General features: G+C 37.3%; 1 protein-coding gene across 4 annotated transcripts in view; it reads right to left on the reverse strand.

Annotated features, from left to right (window-relative positions):
* POLR3B (RNA polymerase III subunit B) overlaps positions 1-22,185 on the reverse strand; it is a 115,127-nt gene that overhangs the window by 49,466 nt on the left and 43,476 nt on the right. For all 4 annotated transcript variants that reach the window (XM_082419371.1, XM_082419372.1, XM_082419373.1 and 1 more), the window contains exons 13-18: positions 14,789-14,950; positions 11,963-12,163; positions 9,861-10,023; positions 8,433-8,586; positions 5,442-5,516; positions 4,754-4,852 (exon numbers count right to left, since the gene is read on the reverse strand). In XM_082419371.1, coding sequence (XP_082275497.1) covers positions 4,754-4,852; positions 5,442-5,516; positions 8,433-8,586; positions 9,861-10,023; positions 11,963-12,163; positions 14,789-14,950 — 854 coding nt within the window. The remainder of the gene's footprint in view (positions 1-4,753; positions 4,853-5,441; positions 5,517-8,432; positions 8,587-9,860; positions 10,024-11,962; positions 12,164-14,788; positions 14,951-22,185) is intronic.

The raw sequence follows: 22,185 nt of genomic DNA on the forward strand, positions 1-22,185 counted from the left end.
ATATCTCTTAAAGGGTATAAAAAAATATTACTATCTAGGTCCCTGAGGACTAAACTTAAAATTTAAGTTTACATAAATACATACAAAAATGTATATATAAAACACATACATTTATATCAATATAATAATAAAACCTCATAACAATAAAATTTGATGCTAGTAAAACTGATAGAAGGAAAACACAGTTAAATATAACAAAGCAAATTATTTTTTTCAGTGAAACTAAAGAGTGAAACTTTTATTATTTGTAGAAATATAAGAGATAGGAGACAATATGGAATGCCTATATAAAAAATAAAACATCATTACATACTAATAATAACTCATTTAAAGAAATTACTATATTAAGCACACAGAAATACAGTATCAAAAATACCTACATGGCACAACATTGTAAATCAACTGTACTTCAATAAAATGTCTTAAAAAAAATTTTTTTTAATATATCTATATGGATGAGTGGCCTGCTTTTCCCCACTTTTCCAACGTATATCAATGAGAAAGCTGTATTACCATTTTAGAGAGAGGAATATATCCCCTTTAATAGTTACTATAGACCAATACTGTAACCACTAGCTAAATGTGGCTATTGAGCACTTGAAAAGTTAGACTAGAATGGCTGAGAAACTGAATTTTTAATTTTACTTAATTTTAATTATCTTACATTTTAAAGCTCAAATTTAAATTGAAATAGCTCAGTTCAGTTACTTAAAACCTTTTAGTTATGTTTGTAACCACTTACATGTATTACTCTACTTTTTCAATTGTAAATGTTATGAAATCAGAGCAAGTATTTCCAATGAGGGCCTTCCCTGGTGGCGCAGTGGTTAAGAATCCGCCGGCCAATGCAGGGGACACGGGTTCGAGCCCTGGTCCGGGAAGATCCCACATGCCGCGGAGCAGCTAAGCCCACGTGCCACAACTACTGAGCCTGCGCTCTGGAGCCTGCGAGCCACAACTACTGAAGCCCATGCACCGCAACGAAGAGTAGTCCCTGCTCACTGCAACTAGAGAAAGCCCGCGCGCAGCAATGAAGACCCAACGCAGCCAAAAATAAATAATAAATAAAATAAATAAATTAAAAAAAAAAAAAGAAGTAGTTCCAATGAAAATTTAGCATCCAAATTGAGATGCGGTGTAAGTGCACACCAGATTTTGAAGACTTAGTAGGAAAAAAAGGTAAAATATCTCAATATTTTTATATTGGCTACATGTTGATATGATAATCTTTCAAATATATTGGGTTAAATAAAATTATTAAAATTAATTTCATCTGTTTCTTTTTACTTCTTTAATGTGGCTACTAGAAAACTTAAAGTTATATGGTGACTTGCATTATATTTTTATAGATATGGGGCACAAAGTAAGACTTGACCTAGTAGATGTTAGAATCTTGGTTACTTTCATAATATGTTTTTGCAGAAAACTCAGTTTTGGCTAAATGATAAAGCAACTCAGCTATCTGAATGGGAAAGGGCAGCCAGACTGTTTTTAGGTCTTGCTGAAAGTAACAGATCTCACATCCAGGATCTGTGGTCTCCAATGACCTTCTGTCCCTTCCTCAAGTGTTTCTGAAGCATAACTTTAATCATAATTTCAACAGCTTACAGTACTTTTTTTTTTTCCTGAGCCAAATGACATAACTTTTTTTATTCTTGATAGTCAAATTGAAATACAAAATAATTGTACCAAATTCCACTGAAATCAACAAATTGCGAGGATCTGATTTACCATAACATCTCTTACATTTGTATTACAATTTAAATATACATTATATATCAACATAATACTTCATAGGTATATAATGAGATGTTCTTATTTACTATTTCATAATTTTCCAAAGAAGATGTTTCTTCTTTTTTATGTGATTGGTGAAATTGAAATAGATTAATAATTATCTGTCTTATGTTCATCTTCTCTTAAAAGTATGGAATGCTTCACGAATTTGCATGTCATCCTTGCACAGGGGCCATGCTAATCGTCTCTGAATCGTTCCAATTTTAGTATATGTGCTGCTGAAGCAAGCACTACAGTACTTCTGAAGAGAAGTGATTTCCAAGATAACCCAACACATCATGGAAAATTAGTTGCAATGTACATGGCAAAAGATCTCCCACTTATCCATCTATTTGCTTTTCATTACACATGTATTGAATTGTGTCCCTCGTTTGGTTAGAGAGGATGCTTTCCATGTAGTTCTTGGTTTGAAGAATATAATTCTGACCTTATGACCTCGCAGAACCTCAATCCTCTCCGTCACTTTAGGCCTTTGTCAGCAGAGAGGGAAGGGGCTCTAGGTTTTGTTTTCTTTGTTTCTGTTTTTTACAGAGAAACAGCTTATAGTGACATTTTATAGCCTAGAATAAAACAGTTTGTTTAAAATGTACTGTTCTGTTTATATATTGCCAATTTGACCAATGCAAATTAAAACTACTTTTTCCGATGTAAAGATTGGGGTAAGCTGAAAATGAAGAAGGTAAAGATCTAAGTTTTTTCTTTTTTCATAACAACAACATACATAAGATCATATACTATCTTACTATCTAATAATTATTGGAAGTCCAAACTTTGTAAAAGTCTGGATTCGAATTTTACAAAACAGAAAGGAATATTATTATTCAAAATTATAACCACCCTAAGTTTCTATCCTGAACAGGAAATAGGAGACTTCCTGTTCACTATGCATAAGGGCCTTAAATTTAGCTCAAATTAAGACTAAGTGACCTGTTGCTTGCAATAGTGAAAAAACTGGAAACAGCCTAAATAGTCATCAATAGGGGAACAATTAAATAAGTTATCTATATGTAGTCAGACAATGGAATAAAAAGCAAATAAAATTATATATATATATAAAAATATATATATACATACATTAATGTGGAAAAATATCCAGGATGATAATGTTAATTACATTAAGTTAAAAAATCAAGACACTGAAAAATAATTGCAAAAGGTATGTATGTTTGCCTTCACTTAGAAAAAAATCTAAAAGAGTACATATTAAACCATTTGCACTGGTTACTTCTGGAGGGTGGAGTTTGGCGGGATGGGGAATTACTTTATACATTTCTACATTTTAACAAATGTCATAAGTATGAATTAATACCAGTTTTTTCTTATTTTTAAAATAAATTAATTTGATGTATGGGATAGCTTGGTGATTTGGTGATACTGATAGTTATATTCCTTTATGGCAGTGAACAAAACAGAGAAAAATCCCTGCCTTCATGAAGCTTCTAGTGGCGGGAGACAGACAATACACAGATGCATCAATAAAATACATGTTTTACAGATTTTAAGATTTAAGCACTAGAAAAATAAAGCAGCGAAGAGGGGTGGTCAGAGGAGGGATTTCTACTTTAAATAGGGTGGTCAGGGCAACTCGCTGAGAAGGTGGTACCTGAGTGAAGACCTGGAGGATGTGAAGGAGTGAGCCATGCAGGTAGGTGACAGCGTTCCAGGTGGAGGGGACAGCCAGGGCAGAGGGGCTGGGGCAGGAGCATGAAGAAGAGGCCAGTGTGGTTAAAACAGAGTGAGAGGGGAGAGGGAGGAGATGACGCTGCAGCCATAGCTTCCTTGTAGGAACGTGAAGGCCTCTGTAAGGACTTCAGAGGGAGATGGAAAGCCACTGGGTGGCGTGGGGCTGGGGGGGTGGTTTGAGAAGAGAAGTGACGAGACCATTCTGATCTATGAAGAACAGACTATATGGGAACAAGTGCAAACCTAGTCAGGAGCCTTTTGCAAGGCTCCAGACAAGCAATGGCAGTGGCCTGCAGTAGGGCGGTAGGTGGAGGTGGTGAAAAGAGCTCAGATTCCGGGTATACTTTGAAAGTCCACATGGTATGTTAAGCGATTAGATGTGGGTGTAGGGGGGAAGAGGAGTCAAGGCTGAAACTGAGGTTTCTGGCTTGAGGAACCAGGATGGAATCGTTATTTGTGGGGTTACTATATAATTCTCCAGTCAATCTTTAAACGAGGGGTATAAAAATAGTACTTTGAGAGATTCATACCTTTAAGGAATAAAAATTCTGCTGAAAAGCATTATTTGTTAAATTACAGTAAGACAAAAATAAAGTGGTATATCTCATCTGGTAGTGGAAAACAGAAAACTACTTTCCTGACTGAAGACATAAATAGTTATCAGGTGGCAGTATTAAACTCCCTAACCATTTAATAGCATAATTGCAAAAATTCTAATTTCAGGTAAGTGGTACCTCAGCCACATGCATCAGACAGCAAGTTATATAAATGTCCTATAATGTATTCCAAATGGAGCAAAGATGTTTCTAAAAATATCACTGTTCTAGAAGAAACACTGTGAACATATTACCATTTCATGTCTATATTGCACATAAGTTTAGAGATATCTTTACAACATACAAGGTAGGGAATTCCTGCATTGACAACAGGAATTCAGACATCCACTGACAAAATCAACCCTGGAACAGATAAATACACCATTATGTAGCCTGATTCATTAGTTTAATTTTGGCAGTAATCGAATATTAAAGTCAGAGAAGCATTTTAAGAAATGTACAGTGAGTGTAAAATGAAAAGGAAGGATAATTAAATCTAAAGATTATTTGTTAGCAGTTTTGTGATACTCCTGGGATAAACTATGGGTTATGCTTCCTTATAAAACAGTATACTTCTAACAGTTCCTACTAAGAATACACAATAGAATTGAAGATGAAATGAAAAAGGAAGGTAGTGTCTATCATCAGAACAGGTTTTAATTATGGTTGTTACTTACTTATTAATTGTATGTTCATAGAGTGCAATGTTACAGTCATTTTCTTCATTCACATCTAAATATTCAACCAGACTCTCATGCAAGAAATCTTCAAAATTCCTGGGAAAATATTGGTGAAATGGACATTGTTAAAAAGCATTTTACTGCAGTATTTTATATGCAACAGTGGAAGATACATGCTTTCACTTAGGCCCAAAGCATCTTTCTCTCCCAAAAAGTATCAATACATTGGGATGTTTGAAACACATTATTCTCAGATCATAGAGTTATCACAAGTCACCGAAATAAAAACAGTAAAACATCTGTGACTCTTGTCAATCTGGTCCCACTTCTAAAAATACCTTCTATGACTTTAAAAACCCCATATGATGAGAGACCCATAGTACGTCAGATGTCTACATCAACATATCCTTCCCGTCCTAGAAACACTGAAGAGTGTGCTAATTTACACCAAGACTCTGTAATCCTCATGATCTAAATTGATAAATATTTTACAATGTCCAAGCAAGTTCACATAGAAAAGAACAGGTTTTTAACAGGTTGATATATCTGGTAGAGAGGAATTAAGAGACTAAAAATGAAAATATGTAATACTTTTCTTAAAAGCTCAGATCAAATAACATTACTTCTGTTTAGATCACATAAATGAGTATTAAGGAGACTGAGGAGTTTTGCTTTGGCTATTTACCTGTACCCCTGAGCCAGCTCTTCCATATGCTTATTTGTGACTGCAGGCTTCTGTTTCTTAACAATTATATAGGGTCTGGAATAGAAAAACAGAAAAAAAACCAAAAAACAAAACAGATTTACAGTAGTTCAACAAAAGAATTAAATCAGTAAGTTTACTATAGTGAAATGAGGGAAGCTGTAGATATGATCAAACTTATTTCTGGAGTGCTTGAGGACACCAGGTATTTTTTACAAGTGTGAGTGCACAGGGGCCTATTTTCTCTTTCTCACATACACACACACGCACACACCAGCTCATGTGTGCGCATATACATGTATACACACACAGTCCTTTCTCCAAGTATCTTAGGAAATATTTGGTTCTGAATGAGAAAGCAGCATGAAATGATACTCAATAAAGTCTAGAAAAAAAACCCAAAACCTTTAATACCTTTAATATCATATTTTTTTAAAAACTGTGTAAATGCATCCATCATACCAAAAGCATCTCCTGATTTCATACTGGGAATATGGAGAGGTCAGCAGGCAGAGAACCATCACCAAGGAAAACAACGGCATTTTGTAGTGAAGGTCTGATGACTATCAGCTGTCTAGAGTGGTTTGCTTTAGGATAAACATCCCTGGGCTACGCGAGCAGGGTACTTAAAGCTACACACAACCAAAGAGTGGGTACGAGTTTGCAGGGAATATAGCTTTTTCACTTTGGGATTTTTAGTGATGTAATGGGCGTAAGGTAGAGAGCTTTGGTCCACACGTTCTGGTAGATTAACCTGTAACTGTCAGTGGTGATTTGCCTCTGAGGGCTTCGCCACCACGAAGAAACACCCGACACAAAGGACGGCACGCGGCACGAAACGTCAAGGGCTGTTGCTATTTGGACAAGCGGCTCTTACAGAGAGGAGCAAGTAACCAGCAGACACTCGTGCGCTCCACCCTCAAGTCCAAATAACGATTTGAAGACTAATGAGCACTTTTAAACAGTTAAGAAGAGGAGCTGCACAATTACAAAAGGGGGTACAAGCTGCTGGAAAGTGAACAGGGTGAACTCTTCATGGGACTCAACACTGCCTCAAAATCCTGGCTGCCCCTTGGCAGGGAAGCAGAGACCCTGCTGCCTCCCTCATTTGGGGCTGCAGTTTAGCTCCGCTTAAGAGACTGAGAAGTGATGACAGAGCAGGGGTAGTAGAGGGAGGGGACCACACTTAGCCACCTCAGTTACCTTTCACTTTACTCAATGAATTCTACTAATTCTTCCTGCCAGATCTATGTTGTGTCGTTACACAATCACTTCTAAAAAAAAAAGAACTAGTTTTCTTTTAGGCTATGCCATATTATATGGGATGTAATGAAAGAGAAAAATTCTAAAAAAGAGTAAGCTAGAAAATGTCAGTGTTTTTCCCACCCTTAATTGGACCATGTTAATAGCTATAAATAAGCATCCAGTGTTTGCCTGACACCCTACAAGGCACTTACCAGACCTTATATCAATCCTAGGGAGGCATTGTTATTTACATATTTACAGCTGAGGAAATCAAGGCCCAGAGACTTAAGTAATAAACTCAGAGTCACACAAGTCAGTAAGTGGGACATTAGGATTCAAACACAGGTATAGCATCAGTTAGGGCTCTTTGGTTGCAAAGAATAGGAACCAACTCTGGCAGATTTAAGCAAAGATGGAATTTACTAAAAAATAAGAAGAAAATTTTAAGGAGTTTACCAAAAGGCTAAGAATTTACTAGGAGGATAAGAATCAAAGAAAAAGGTGCAATGCTCAGGCTCAGAAAGAAAAGGAGCTAGAACAGTCCCAAGGATCCAGAAAGGCAGGGGTAACGAGCAGTCTCCTCCATGCATCGCTGCCAGGATGCACCTGTTCCGACCACTTCTATCCTCTTTGGGATTCAAACTCTCTGAAGAGACAGTCTGACTGGCCTGGCTTGGGTCATCCGCCTGACCTTTGGCTGAGCAGGAGAGAGCATCTGACTGACCGTCCCAAGAAGACTGCCAGTGGGGAAGGGCAATCCTCAAAGGAGAATGACGAGGGTAACTGGAAGGAAACAAGGATGCCAGACAGACACAGACACTGGCAGTCCACTCTCCCCGCTGGGCAGACTTCCAAGCTCTTGCCACCACTCTAGCCACTGCCAGCTCACTGACTTGTGCCCTCACACTACCTGAGGTCCACAAAGAAAGACTGTGGTGAATCAAGTAAAGGCCTATGAAACAAGGTGACATCCTCAGCTGAAGTCCCTGCCTGACCCCAAAGGACCAGATACCATGTCATGTTCATCTGCGTACCACCACCTCCGACACAGCACCTGTACAAAATAGGCCCTAAATACGTGTGGAATGAATATAAGGCACCTACTTTTCTACCGGATCTAATGTTATGGGATCTCTTCATGCTTCTATGTTTCCTATTCTTGCCATTCCTTAGCCTTTCTCCTTTCCTCCTTTATCCTTTAAAGCAATCCTACTCATCCTTTAAAGGTCAGTTCATAGCAACAGAATATAGTGGGTAAAATCAGGACTGCTGGAGTCAAATGAATTCTAAGGACTTCCGAGTGAAAAACAGACTCCACCACTATCTGGCTTTGGGTAATTTACTTAGTCTTACTAAACCCCAGTACCTCATTTGTTAAATGAAAATAATAATCCAACCTTACAGGGTTGAATGTAGTTAAAGCCTTACACATAATACATCTATTAAGATAATAAATAATGGCTAGCACTTATTACTCGCAGAGTTGGTTGTTATTACTAATCATTTCTGCCTTTCCCAGCGGACTGAGTTCTCTGAGGGCAGAGACTGACTCCCATTAATCTTTGAATCCCCAGTAGCCAGTATGCATATTCATGAGGTGCTTGCTAAGTGAATTAAATTTATCTTAACAATGAAAGAGGTTAAAGCAGCTTCAAAAATAAAAACAAGTCCATTTCTTTGAAAAGCAAACATAAAGAGATCTTAACAACTCTTTCTAGCCACATCTACCTGCACAGCCTTCCTCCATCAGAGGAAATATAGACACACCGATCTGTCAGATTCGTTGAGATGGAAACAAATTCATTGATATATCCTGCTCTTCGCATCAGTCGAAACGTATTCACCAGCTTCTTGTGGTCTCGAATGACACCTAGGATGTTACCTAAGCAGAAAGAAGTAAGAATATTCAAGACCGAAATAAAAAACAAATCTAATGGGATTTAAAATATTTACCCAATAAAAACAATAAGCAGCACTGAGCAGTCATTTGGAAGTACTGTTATTAAGCCTGCAGCCAGCCCACAAGGCTGGAGGGAGCCCCAGAGTGGAGTGGTCAAGGGCAGCCCGGGGTGGGGACCGGAGTCCAGGGCCAGGCCTCCCACACCCTGGCTGCATAACACTGGTGAAGTCAGCCTCAGTTCCTCGTCTGTCAGCACCGTGCAGGGACATGAACTCGGGGTCCAGACCCCTGGGTCTGAACACTGGCTCTACCACTTCTACAGGGTCGATGCGAGGATTAAATGAGCTGATCTCATGGAAAGCACTTAGAACTGGACACAGCACCTAGTAACTGCTATTTTTAAACCGGTTTTGTTGTCATCATCTGAGAAATGAGGAAAATGGCCTTTGGCTCCCAGGGTTAGTGTGAGGATTCAGAGAGGTACTGGGTGAGTACCCAGAGTAAGGACTCACTCAGCGTTAGCTGCCAGAATTCACTGAGCGAGGCAGGCAGCGAACAGCCCTGTTTGCCTTCTCATCAGCCCACGCGGGAAATGGTGAAGGCCCCCCAGAGCAGGAAGAAGGGGGAGAAGAGCATGGGTGCTGAGGCCAGGATGAGCGCATGCAGCACACCTGTGAGGGGACAGGCGCCCAGGCCACCAAGCCACAGCTGCTGAGGCATCTCTGGAGGACTCCGAAGTGGGTGGGAAGGGGTACGAGAGAAGCAACTGGAGCAGGAGCTGAAGGAAAGGGACCCTCTCGCCAGGCGCTGCTGACAATCACTCTCTCAGTGGCTGAATACAAGTCATCTCACTGTAAGGGCTGATCTGATTATTTTTGCAGAACGTCTCACATATTTAACTTGAACTTAAAGATACCGTATTGAGCCTCATTCCACTGTGGATACGCTGCCAGCTGTCAAAGGGTAGAAAGCAAATGGTCTCTGCACCATTACCCTTTAGCTCTGATAGCTGTATTGTCTCAGAACCTGGATCACTCAGCCAATGGAATAACTGTTTCTGTTACCATTTTTTCTACCTTTCAATTAAAGTCAACCTGGGTCCAGAATTAAAGTATACTCAGGGGGTACAGCTCAGTGGCAGAGAATTTGACTGCAGAATTAAAGTATATTTGTGCTCTATATACATGGATAGTAGTCGATTCCCTCCGCCTCCCCACAGACTGTTTAGGATCAACATGTCTCCATAATATACTCACCATTAAGAAAGACAAGAAATACATTTGGGTAAGACAGCTCTTCCCCACATAATAAATTCACATCTTCTACTCCCAGGTTACTGGCTAATTTAACAATGGGTCCATCTTCCATGTCAGTTGTGATGTGTGTCATAAGGGCCAAGTTTTTAACCAAACCACATGCCTAAAAAACAAAAGATAGTCATTTCTAAGAATGAACATGAGTAACACAAAGTACAGTTTGTGTCTGAAAATAGCTCACCACCCCACTGGTGACAAGGCAAAGCAGTACAGCCTCGTAGGGAACACTTTGGAGATTCATACAAAGCCTTAAGGATATACCTACCCCTTATCCCAGAGGAATTTATCCTGAACTAGAAAGCAAGGATATAAACGTAGATTTAGCCACAGACATGCTCAGCACAGTACTATTTGAACTGGAAATAATGATGGCATTATAAATGTCCCCTCCCCAAAGAAACCAATTACCTAAATTGCTATTCCCTGACAAAAGAACATCACAGTCATTAAGATGACACTGTATAAAAACGGTAAAGGAAAACATTGATAATTGTGAATACATAAAAATATAAAACTGATGGCCTGAAATGAGAAAGAGTCTGCAAAATAACTGGCCGGTATTCTCCAAGCTTCTTGGTCATAAAAGACAAAGACTGAAGAACTGCTCCAGATTAAGAGGCTAAGGAGACTCAACAACTGAGAGCAATCCTGGATCAAAAGAGACAGCGGGGCAACTGGCAAAATCTGAATCAGGTCTACAGATTACGATACTGTTATCAATGTTAATTTCATAACTGGGGTTATGAAAGTTGATAACTGGGGTTATGAGGTTGAAAACTGGGCTACAGTTACACAAGATGTCACATCTGGGGAATCTAGGTGAAGGGTCATGGAAATTCTTTGCACTATTTTTGCAACTATTTTTGTATGTCTGAAATTATTTCAAAGTAAAAAGGAAATGAAAAAAATATTTTTAAACTTCTATACAACCAGAGGGAAAAAATCTAAAGCAAACATATAAACATGGACGTAATACAGCAAATTAAGAAAAAAAAACAAAAACAAAAACAAAAACACTTGAGACACATGTGACATGTAAAGATTACATCTTCAATCTTAGAAACCATCTGCTGTAGTGATGCACAAAACAGGTACTTTATCGAGATTAGTTGAAGCAATCTCTGGGAAATGTAGCGTTCCAAAACTCAAGATGTATAAGTTATGCAAATTTGACAAGCTGCACAATTTTAATGTGAATTTCCATATGGTTTAAGATAAATCAGGAGAAGAATGATAATTTCTAAAAATTATAACCCTGTATGGACTTGTATTTTTCACCTCTCCCAAGTCATAACTAATTCCTACACTTTGGAACGTGTATCTTTTACCTGTCGTATTTAACTTATTTATTCACTCAGCATGTATTTATGGGGCCTTTAGTCTGAATGAGGCTCTGGGCTAGGAGCCTGGGATACAATGGTGAACCTAACATGGTTCGTTCCTCCAGAATTTTACAATTTGGAAGGCATAAAATCAAGTGAAACCAACAGTGGTTAACATGAAGGAGAAAGGGCCATGACACAGGAAGTAGTGGGTGCTATGGATGTAAACCAATTTAAACTCTTTGGTTTAGTGTTCAGGTAACTGCTTATGTTTCCTATATAAGTGAGTTGGAATCCAACTTAGGTCTTGGACTGTGTGCTCCTAGTTGGCTGCAACTGTGACTCTGATGTCCTCTAAGTACAGCCACAGAAAATAAGGAGTTGCTTAAAAAGAGCTCCTTGTGAGCAAAGGTGATGGGTCTCTTAATTTTCCTTCATATTCTTATCCCCTCTTCATTGCCTGGTTTGACTCTTGGGATAAACTAAAACAAGCAAGAAAATCTGGACAATATTTCTATTTAGGTGAGATAATAAATCAAAGACTTCTGTAGGTACTGTTCGGGAATGATACTGATGACATTCTGATGGCTGCATCAACGTTTCTCTGCCAGATACGTGGCTGACCCCAAAAAGGATACAGCCTGGGGGAACGGGAGAAGAAGCAGAGCATCACCAACAGGCATGACCTCTGACACAGCGGAGACTCCTTGGGGACCTTACCTCTCCTTCCGGAGTGTCCGAAGGGCACAGCATTCCCCACTGAGACGGCTGGAGGGATCGAGGACCACTCACTTTTCTTGTTTTTTCAAACTGGGAAGAGATTCTTGTCATCATGCCCAGTGCGGATATATATGACAAGCGAGACAGCACCTGGGTCACACCCTGGCGATCCATTTTAAATCTCTTCAGAGACCAATTTCCCTGAAGACAGAGGAAAGACATGAGACTACCCCTGATCCATTCATGCAGCCTGAGACTCTGCAGTCACTCGGAGAGGCTCAGCATAGGAACTGCTTGTCTGTGAAATTAGAGCCATGATACATATTCAGAAATCAAACTGTCACAATTAAAATTTAGCCAAGTTACTCACCGGGGTTTTCTAGGAATTTAATGAATATTACCTATATCTAGCAACCACCTCAGAATGCTTCAACGTATCAACATTATCACATCAGAGTGGGTATTTTCAGAAGAACTAATTATATTCTGAACAAGCCAGTTCAACCAAAGATTTCCACTGGAAGCAATAAGCTAACTAATAGAACACTAGCAGTTTCTACACACATTTAAGGTAAAACTAGCTTGAAGTTCAAAGAGATAATTTCATGTTGGAATGTGCCATTATCTGGATGTCTTCCAAAATTAGTTTTAATGAGAGGCAAATATAGCAATAGAAAAAAGACTCTAACAGCAGTTATCAGGGAAAATGAATAAATATAGGCTTCTTAATCAAGGCTAAAAATTGCACATATATCCATATTAATAAATATTATATACCTTCTTTGGCTACCATGTCAATCTTAAAATAGATTCATATGAAATAAATTTTAAACATTAAATTTACCTTATCTCCTATGCATTAAAAGTACTGAAATATATTAAATATATTATTTTATAGTGGTATTAATTGTACACATTAAATATTCTCAAGGATAATTCAAGATTAAGGTTAGGAATCATTAAGTTTTCAACTCATGGTAACGTGAATTAATAGAAAATAGTATGCAGAGAAAAAGCAAAGTAGAAAACAAAATGTCAAAAAGTGATTGATTCAATGATCTTTCTGATTCAAAGGGAAAAAATTACATCTGCTAAACAGTGGTTCTTCATTTTTTTGATAATCTGATGAAAGCTATGACTATTCTCGAGAAAAATGCACATAGGAGCACAAACACAAAATTTGCCTTCAATTTCAAGGAAGGACTCAGGGATCCCAGATTAAAACCCCTCACAGTAGAAAAACTCATCTGTTTGAATTTAAATATTTGACTTCAGGGGAGCTCCTCACAAATTAAAGTTTAAGCATTATTTCAGTGAAGATCTATCACTTCAGCAACTTGAGATTTTGATAGAGTGGAAAAAAGCTAAAACCTAGGAAGAAACTTGATGCATTACAAAGCAAAGAAATGGAGCAAACACACTGATCCCACAAGTTAACTTCTCATATTGCTTGTTCAGTTAACTCCTTTTATTCTTTGAATGAGAATGAACCTAGTAAACTGACTTATGACCAGAAAGTAAGAGCAAGGAAGATAAATAAATATTCAGCACAGAATTCAACTAAGACAGCAGCTGCTGGCAAATAGGAAGTAGATGGGGAGTGAAGCCGACATGTTCAGCAAGATAATCTGTTCCAATATTCTTCAGGAGTTTTAAAAAGGGAAAGAGGAGAAACAGACAAAGGGTCTAAAACTGCTCCTCTGAGAAAATTTATTTGTTGAAAATAGTCTCATATGACAACAATCACAATTTTCGAAGTTGATCTTTTTCTGGTTGCCTACAGATTGGGGTTCACCTGTAACAAGGCCTACTACTGATTTTCCTAATAAGCAGTCTGCTCCCAGGCGTAAAGTGGTGTCACTTAGGGGCAAAACAACTACTCAAAACAGCTATTCTGACCTGAAAATCATGGGTCAAAAGCAAGGAAAAGTCATTCTAACAGAAGTGTGTTCAACTGCTCTTTGGAGGCTTCTCTTCAAATATTCAGGAATCTACTTCCAGACAAGTTTGGGCCACAGGAGTGTGAGGGGCCTAAAGAGGCACAAAGGCCAGGTTCCCCTCAGGTCTAGATGGAGCTGTCATGGCGAGGGCTGCTCACACAGACCCACTGCAAATTTCTCAAGTCAAGTAGGGCAGCAAGTCGGCCACTAATTCTTTCATTGTTAAGGGAGTCCACGTGCTACACTATACTATTCTTTTGTTGGGACCAAATCCCATCCATAAAACTAATTTTATGTCTGGCATACAAAACGTGAACAAGACTTTATCAGATAGACCTATAGATGTTACGCTTTAAGAAAGGGAGCAAAAACCTATCTGATAACCCTTTATGAACAGCCGGAGGCCCTGAACACACAGCAGCTGCTGAGGCCTGAATTCATCACTCACGTGAGAACAGCTGATAGCTCTTTGAGGAATATAAACCTACAATGAAATGAAACATTTTGTACTGTTTTGGACAAACGCTGTCATTAATAAACCTACTTGTAATATATCAGTTTTATTACAGAAAAAAATGGGGAAAAGTATCCATTGAAAGAATGGTTATTAACGGTTAAACTAAAAGATTTTTCCTTTATGTAAAAGTATATCTATTTTCTTACTGCCTCATATAACAGGAACTATAATTTGGCAATGAAGTCATATAGTAGTAAAATTCCTACTGATTTAAACTGTAGACTATCTTGCAAAGTAGAAAATTTATGACTTAAATATATATATATATATTTTTTCACCTAGATTCTCAAAGCATCAGTACTTTAAATTTCCCACTGAACAGATTTACAAATAAGTTACAAAACTCTACCCAAATGACTGAAGACTTACGGTTGAAATGGCATTCACCATGCCATTGGTAATCTGGTCCTGACGCATGTGTTTCACGACATCAAACTGGGCTGCTCTTTGCTTAGGAATCACCTGGTCTGCAATCTTCTTCATTTCAGAATTAAATTTTTTGAACAAATCTTCAAAAAGAAGAGATAAAAGCTAAAGGAAAAAAAAAGTATATGGTGAACTTTCAAAATGCGTTACTAGCTTATTTACTAAGTTTTAGGTCCTTATTAAACTTTGTTTAAAAAAAGATGGAGAAACTGCTTAAAACTGAAAAAAATATATTTTAAAATTCAATTTGATAAACATGTACTTTTATTGATATATGTGCTTATCACTATGCTTGGTGTTGGGAATAAGAGCAAAGATGACAATCCCTGCATTCAAAGATTTTTAATTTAGACCAGTCACTCCCAGACTGAGATTTCATTGACCAGTGACCTAAATAAATGAAGAAAATATTCATGGATGAGAAGACTCTTTTAAGATTACTAATTTTCCCCAAATTGATCTACATTTCCAATGCAACTCTAATCAAAATCCCCAGGTTTTTAATGAAAATTGAGGCTAACTCTAAAATTTATGTGGAAAAGCTAAGACCCTAAAATAGCCAAGACACTCCTGAAAAAGAAGGCAAATGGACTGATTAACGTATAGATATAAACTGACCAGTGGACAGAACAAAGAGCCCAGAAACAAACAACACATGTATTGAAATTTGTCGTATGATAGAGATGGCATTTCAGATCAGTAAGGAAATGAAAGACTACAAATAAATGGTGCTAGGACAACTGGTTATTCATTTCAGAAACAAATGAAACTGTATTCCTTACTTCATTCCATACCCAAAAATCCATTCCAGATAGACTAAAGAACAAATACCAAAGGCATAAGTTTAAAATATAAAGAGTACTAACTATTAAAAAGAAGAAAGGGTTGACAAATTAAAATTACAAACAAACTTCTAGAATTAAAAGATACCATAAAGTTAAAAAAAAAATCCAGACTGGGAGAAGATACCAGCAACACATGTAACTGACAAAAAACTGGATCCAAAGAACACCAAAAAAATCTTAAAACCAATAAGGAAAATACAAACAACCCAAAAGACATTTAAGAAAAAACAGGAATGGTCAATAAGCATATGAAAAAGAGGCTCAACCTCATTAGTAATGAAGGAAATGCAAATTAAGCCCACGAGGAGATGGTACTGTGCACCTGCTAGATGAGACAAAAATGTTTAATTTCGACACTAAGTCATAGGATGGAGACCATCAGGACTTATGTACAGTGCAGTGTACAAATACTTGGGAAACTAGTTTGACACTCTCCAGTCAAGTTGAAGATTTAACTTGATTCCATGACTGGGTAATCCTATTTGTAGAAACTCTGTCATGTAGGCACCAGAAGATATGAATAAAAATATTCATTTTTTTAAAAAAAGAGAAGTCATACAAAGGTCTTGATAAGTAGGATGGAATAAAGGGATATTTATCATATGTATCATATCTTTACACAATTGAATACAAAAATGAAAGTGAAATACAGTGGCATGAAACAATATAGATGAATCTTTAAAACAATGTTAAATGAAGGAAAAAGTTGCAGAAGAACATATATGATATGAATCTATTTTTATAAAACTCAAAAACTCAAAAATAATACCAGGTTCTTGGATTGGAAGAATCAAATATTGTTAAAATGACCATACTACCCAAGGCAATCTGCAGATTCAATGCAATCCCTATCAAATTACCAATGGCATTTTTCACAGACCTAGGACAAATAATTTTAAAATTTGTATGGAAACACAAAAGACCCCAGATAGCCAAAACAATCTTGAGAAAGAAGAACGGAGCTGGAGGAATCACACTCCCTGACTTCAGACTACACTACAAAGCTACAGGAATCAAAACAGTATGGTACTGGCACAAAAACAGACACATAGATCAATGGAACAGGATAGAAAGCCCAGAAATAAACCCACGCACTTATGGTCAATTAATCTACGACAAAGGAGGCAAGAATACACAATGGAGAAAAGACAGTCTTTTCATTAAGTGGTGCTGGGAAAAATTGGACAGCTACATGGAAAAGAATGAAATTAAAACATTCTACATGTAAGTGATATCATATGATATCTGTCTTTGTCTGACTTACTTCACTCAGTATGACATATGTGGAATCTAAAAAAATGATATAAATTAACCTATTTACAAAACAGAAATAGAGTCACTGATGTAGAAAACAAACTTATGGTTACTAAGAGGAAAGGGTTGTGGAGAGGGATAAATTGGGAGACTGGGATTGACATACACACACTACTATACACAAAAGAGATTGAAACTAACACAACATTGTAAATCAATTGTACCCCAATAAAAATTTGTTTTAAAATAAGAGACAACTAATAAGAACCTACTGCATAGCACAGGAAACTCTACTCAATACTCTGTAATGACCTATATGGCAACAGAATCTAAAAAAGAGTGAATATATGTACATGTATAACTGATTCACTTTGCTGTACAGCAGAAACTAACACAACATTGTAAATCAACTAACTCTAATAAAAATTAATTTTAAAAATAAATAAAACATTCTCTAACACTATATATTAAAAAAAAAAACTCAAAATGGATTAAAGACCTAAATGTAAGACTGGATCCTAGAGGAAAATATAGGCAGAACACTCTTTGACATAAATCGCAGCAATGTTTTTTTTGGATCCATCTCCTAGAGTAATGGAAATAAAAACAAAAATAAATAAATTGAACCTAGTTAAACTTAAAAGCTTTTGCACAGCAAAGGAAACCATCAGCAAAATGAAAAGAAAACCGACAGAATGGGAGAAAATACTGCAAACAATGTGACCGACAAGAGATCAATTTCCAAAATAGACAAACAGCTCATACAGCTGAATATCAAAAAAACAAACAACTCAATCAAAAAATGGGCAGAAGATCTAAATAGACATTTCTCCAAAGAAGACACACAGATGGCCAACAGGCACATGAAAAAATGCTCAAAATTGCTATTAGAGAAATGCAAATCAAAACTACAATGAGGTATCACCTCACACCAGTCAGAATGGCCATCATTAAAAAGTCTACAAATAACAAATGTTGGAGAGGGTGGAGAAACAGGAACCCTCCTACACTGTTGGTGGGAATGTAAATTTGTAGAGCCACTATGGAGAACAGTATGGAGGTTCCTTAAAAAACTAAAAATAGACTTACCATATGATCCAGCAATCCCACTCCTGGGCCTATATCCTGAGAAAACTATAATTTGAAAAGATATATGCACCCCAATGTTCATTGCTGCACTATTTACAATATCCAAGACATGGAAGCAACCTAAATGTCCACTGACAGATAAATGGATAAAGAAGATGTGGTAGATATATACAATGGAATATTACTCAGCCATAAAAAAAGAATGAAATAATGCCACTCGAAGCAACATGGTTGGACCCAGTGATTATCATACTAAGTGAAGTAAGTCAGACAGAGAAAGATAAATATCTTATGATATCACTTATATGTGGAATCTAAAAAATGATATAAATGAACTTATTTACAAAACAGAAATAGACGCACAGACATAGAAAACAAACTTATGGTTACCAAAAAGGAAAAGGGTAGGGGGGAGAGGATAAATTAGGAGCATAGGATTAACAGATACACACTACTATATGTAAAACAGATAAACAAGGACCTACTGGATAGCACAAGGAACTATACACAGTATCTTGTAATAACCTATAACGGGAAAGAATCTGAAAAAGAATATAAATCTACATACATACAAACACACAAACATATATAGAACTGAATCACTCTGCTGTACACCTGAAACACAACATTGTAAATCAACTATACGTCAATAAAAAAAAGTGAAACTTATATTGTAATAAACTATTTTAAAAATTTTAAATAAATGATACAATAAAAAAGAAAATAATAAGTACTCAAATTCAGGATAGTGGGGAAAAGAGAAGACAGAGTAAGGAAGAAATATATAAGTAAATGAAATGGTAATTAATGGTCAATTATTAAGAATTACTTAAGTTGGTAGTGGATTTGAGGGTGTTGATTTTATTTGTCCCCTTCATAACTTACATATCTGTGACATTTTTATTTATACTTTTTATGTTAAAAATTATATAATAAATGATATTAAACCATGGTAACCATGGAAAACAAATCAATGGGATGGAATAGGAAGTCATAAAAATAGACTAGGATGGTTCTGTCTCCAGAATTGATGGAGTAGCTCCTATCAGAGGGATTCATCTGCTCATAAAAATTATAAATGCTGGACAAAATATTGAAACTATTTGAAGGCACTGGAGAGTAAAAGCAGGCAGAAACTGGAGGAAGGTTGACACTTACCGAAAGTGCATTTCCGTTTTTAAGGCTTTTCAACTAAGGGTAGGACACATTTACAAAAAGGGTCCAAGCTACATTGGAAGCTAAAACTTGGAGAGAGACCCACAGTTTTACTGGATTGAAGGACCAGAGGGAAAAGATCTGAGCCACCACGGTAGCTGGAAAGTGAGCGGAAATTCACAGAAAGGAGAGAACCACAAATAAAATCAACACCCTCAAATCCACTACCAACTTAATCTTGGGAGAAAACCCCAAGATTATGTATATAAACTTTGCCCAACTCTCTGGCTGACCCCTGAACTACACATTGAAAGGTGTGGCCCATGTCCCCTACTGCCCCAAATCAGGTGTGGGTTGTGACTGCTTTTTTCAATTAAGTCTTTTTTCAATAAAGTAAAGTAAGTGAAGCTGTGACTTTTAAGACCAGGTCATTAAGGCCACGCAGATTCTCTTGTGCATGTGAAACTCACTTGGAGTCCTGAGCCACTCTGATGCCACAGCACTGGAATGGTCAAGACCGAGCTGAGCCCAGCCTTCCAGACACCCCACCACCTCCGGCAGAACAACTACTAACCGAGCTCCATGTGAAACAGAAGAATCACACAGCCGAATCACAATCCTGCCTGAATTCCTGACCCACAAAATTGTGAGATACAACAAAATGGTGATTGTCTTAAGTCATGCAATGCAGAAACAGATATAACCAGAACACCGTTTATATACAGTTTGCAATACTAAATAAGTGGCTTATGACAAATAAATAGCAGGCATACTTCTTCAATAATCAAATATATTATTACAACTACTTAAATTCCCCTGCAAAATTAATTATATTCGTTTTTTTTTTCCTTTATAGAGGAAGAAAAAAGTAGGATATATTTGTAATCTAAGCTACCTAACCAAACAGTAATGTAATATTGGGGGACATTATATATGCACCCATTATACAGTTAAACAGGAATTCTGAAGTTCAGTGAAATCTTGTAAGCTAAAGATTTTCCAAATTTCACACTATTCTTGAATGCTTATAACCCACTGGTAGTTTTCTGACTCAAAATGAAGACATTAAAACCAATGAGTCTCCTCCAAACACTGCTGAAGAAAGCATTTCCTGAGTGGAACGTTACTTTACACTCTTCCCCCTTAAGGTAGACAAGTCCTTCCACTTTTCTACTACAATCAACTTTGCAGATGGGAAAGCCAGGATCCTGAACTTGATTTACCATGTCAGAAGTGTTCTAAAAAGAAAACTTCCTCCTCTGAGAGCTTAATCCTATCTTCCACTCAGACCCAGCAGTTTCCTTCACGGAAGAAAGAGTATGGGAATGGAAGCAGGTGCAGGGGAGGAGAGGGATGGAGAAGCCCATTTCAGCAACTTCCTGTGTAAACTGGCAAAAGGAACTTGAATAAGCACCCTGAACAGAAGCAAATGCCCTTAACCTAAACCACAAAAGCTCAGCTCTATTTTAATTAGTTCCTTACACTTAGACTTTTGTGTCTCAAATTATGACGAAGTTTTTTTGGATCCTAGCTGAATTTGTTGTAGCCCCCTGATTCAAGCACAAGGAAATGCCCCGGTACTAAACAAGTAAAATGTAAGAGCACACTCAACAAAACTAATGCCTCATTAATAAATTTCTCCACCCTTAAAATTTCAACGTAAGAGAAATAACGTTCTCCAGTTCACAGAGCAGTGAGAAGCTACAAGGCCAAGTCACACAATAAGCCACATTATTTAGGTCAAGAGTAAAATGATTAAAAGGGATGGAATGCTGGTGATAATATTCAATACCTTTCATTGCTAGCATGAGGCCTTTCAGCCTGCCTAAGACAGGAGCACTAAAGAGCAAATTATATTTAAGAAAAAATGCTGACAGCTCATCAATTGATTTTCAATGAAAATGCTAAAAAAAATTAATAAAGAAGTTAAGCTGCTGAAATACAGTTTCACCAATTAGCTTAATGTCAGAGAATTCTAATTAGGCGTCTTGAGATTGCTATTTAGTGTTTAAGCCTTCAGAGTGCCAAATTCTCCTTTTCACACAAGCTGGTTGCAAAATTAAAGACATTAGGCAGCCTTAATTACATTATCAGAACAGCTGGGATTAGGCAATCTCTGAAGTCAAGACGGCATTCTTTTGTCACAGGGTGGAAATCCCTGGCTTTCCAGGGTGCCGGATTTTGGTGCCGTTCCATATCTCACCCATACAAAGCAAGCTGCATTAGAAACAAAAAAATTTGCAGACGAAGAATAGAGTAATGCTCAGCAAATAATGAACACATTACTGAAAAAGAAAAGGTAGGTGAAAAGATTAAGCCTGAAATCGGTAGGTTTTGCTAACACCTCTATTGGCGGCTGGCCGGCCAGCCCTCTGGTGGCAGTGAGACTAAGGGAAAGCTCTGTGAACCCGCTTGGCCAGTGGATACAGCTCTGTTATCTAAAGCTGAAGCACATTTATACTCCCTCATCCCATGGGGTGTGAAATTAGCAGCTATTGTTTTTACACAGTTTTGCCAACACAATGTCTTTTATGTCTTTACATTGTTTATAAGGCAATGTTTTCTTGCACATGGGAACCCTCTTTTTAATTCTAATTTTTTAAGCAACAGGATAGTCTCTCCTCTCCCCTCTCAGCTCCATTCCTTAGTCCTCCAAACACCCAACATTTTTTTTTAAAGGACTCATTTAACAGCATGATTTCTTTTCCAATTAAAAACCTGTAAAAATTGGGACGGTTGGTGGTGGGGATTCACACAGTCCCCTGAACAGTGGTCAATCTGAGGTGGCCAAAAACCCACCTGTTGGCATTAGCCATTAACCAAACAGAACTTCCCAAGTATTCCAGGCATTAATTTTTTCTCAAAACCTAAAACTGCTCTTATTTTTCAATTCCAGTTTTTTACATTTTAGACATGGTAATTAATATCTGCTGTTATCATTCCAGCAACCATCACTGTCATCTGGAATATTGTGTAGTCTCCTAACTGGTCCATTCC

Source organism: Balaenoptera physalus (genome assembly GCF_965194825.1).
Source record: "Balaenoptera physalus genome assembly, chromosome: 13".
In the NCBI taxonomy this organism is placed as follows: Eukaryota; Metazoa; Chordata; class Mammalia; order Artiodactyla; family Balaenopteridae; genus Balaenoptera; species Balaenoptera physalus.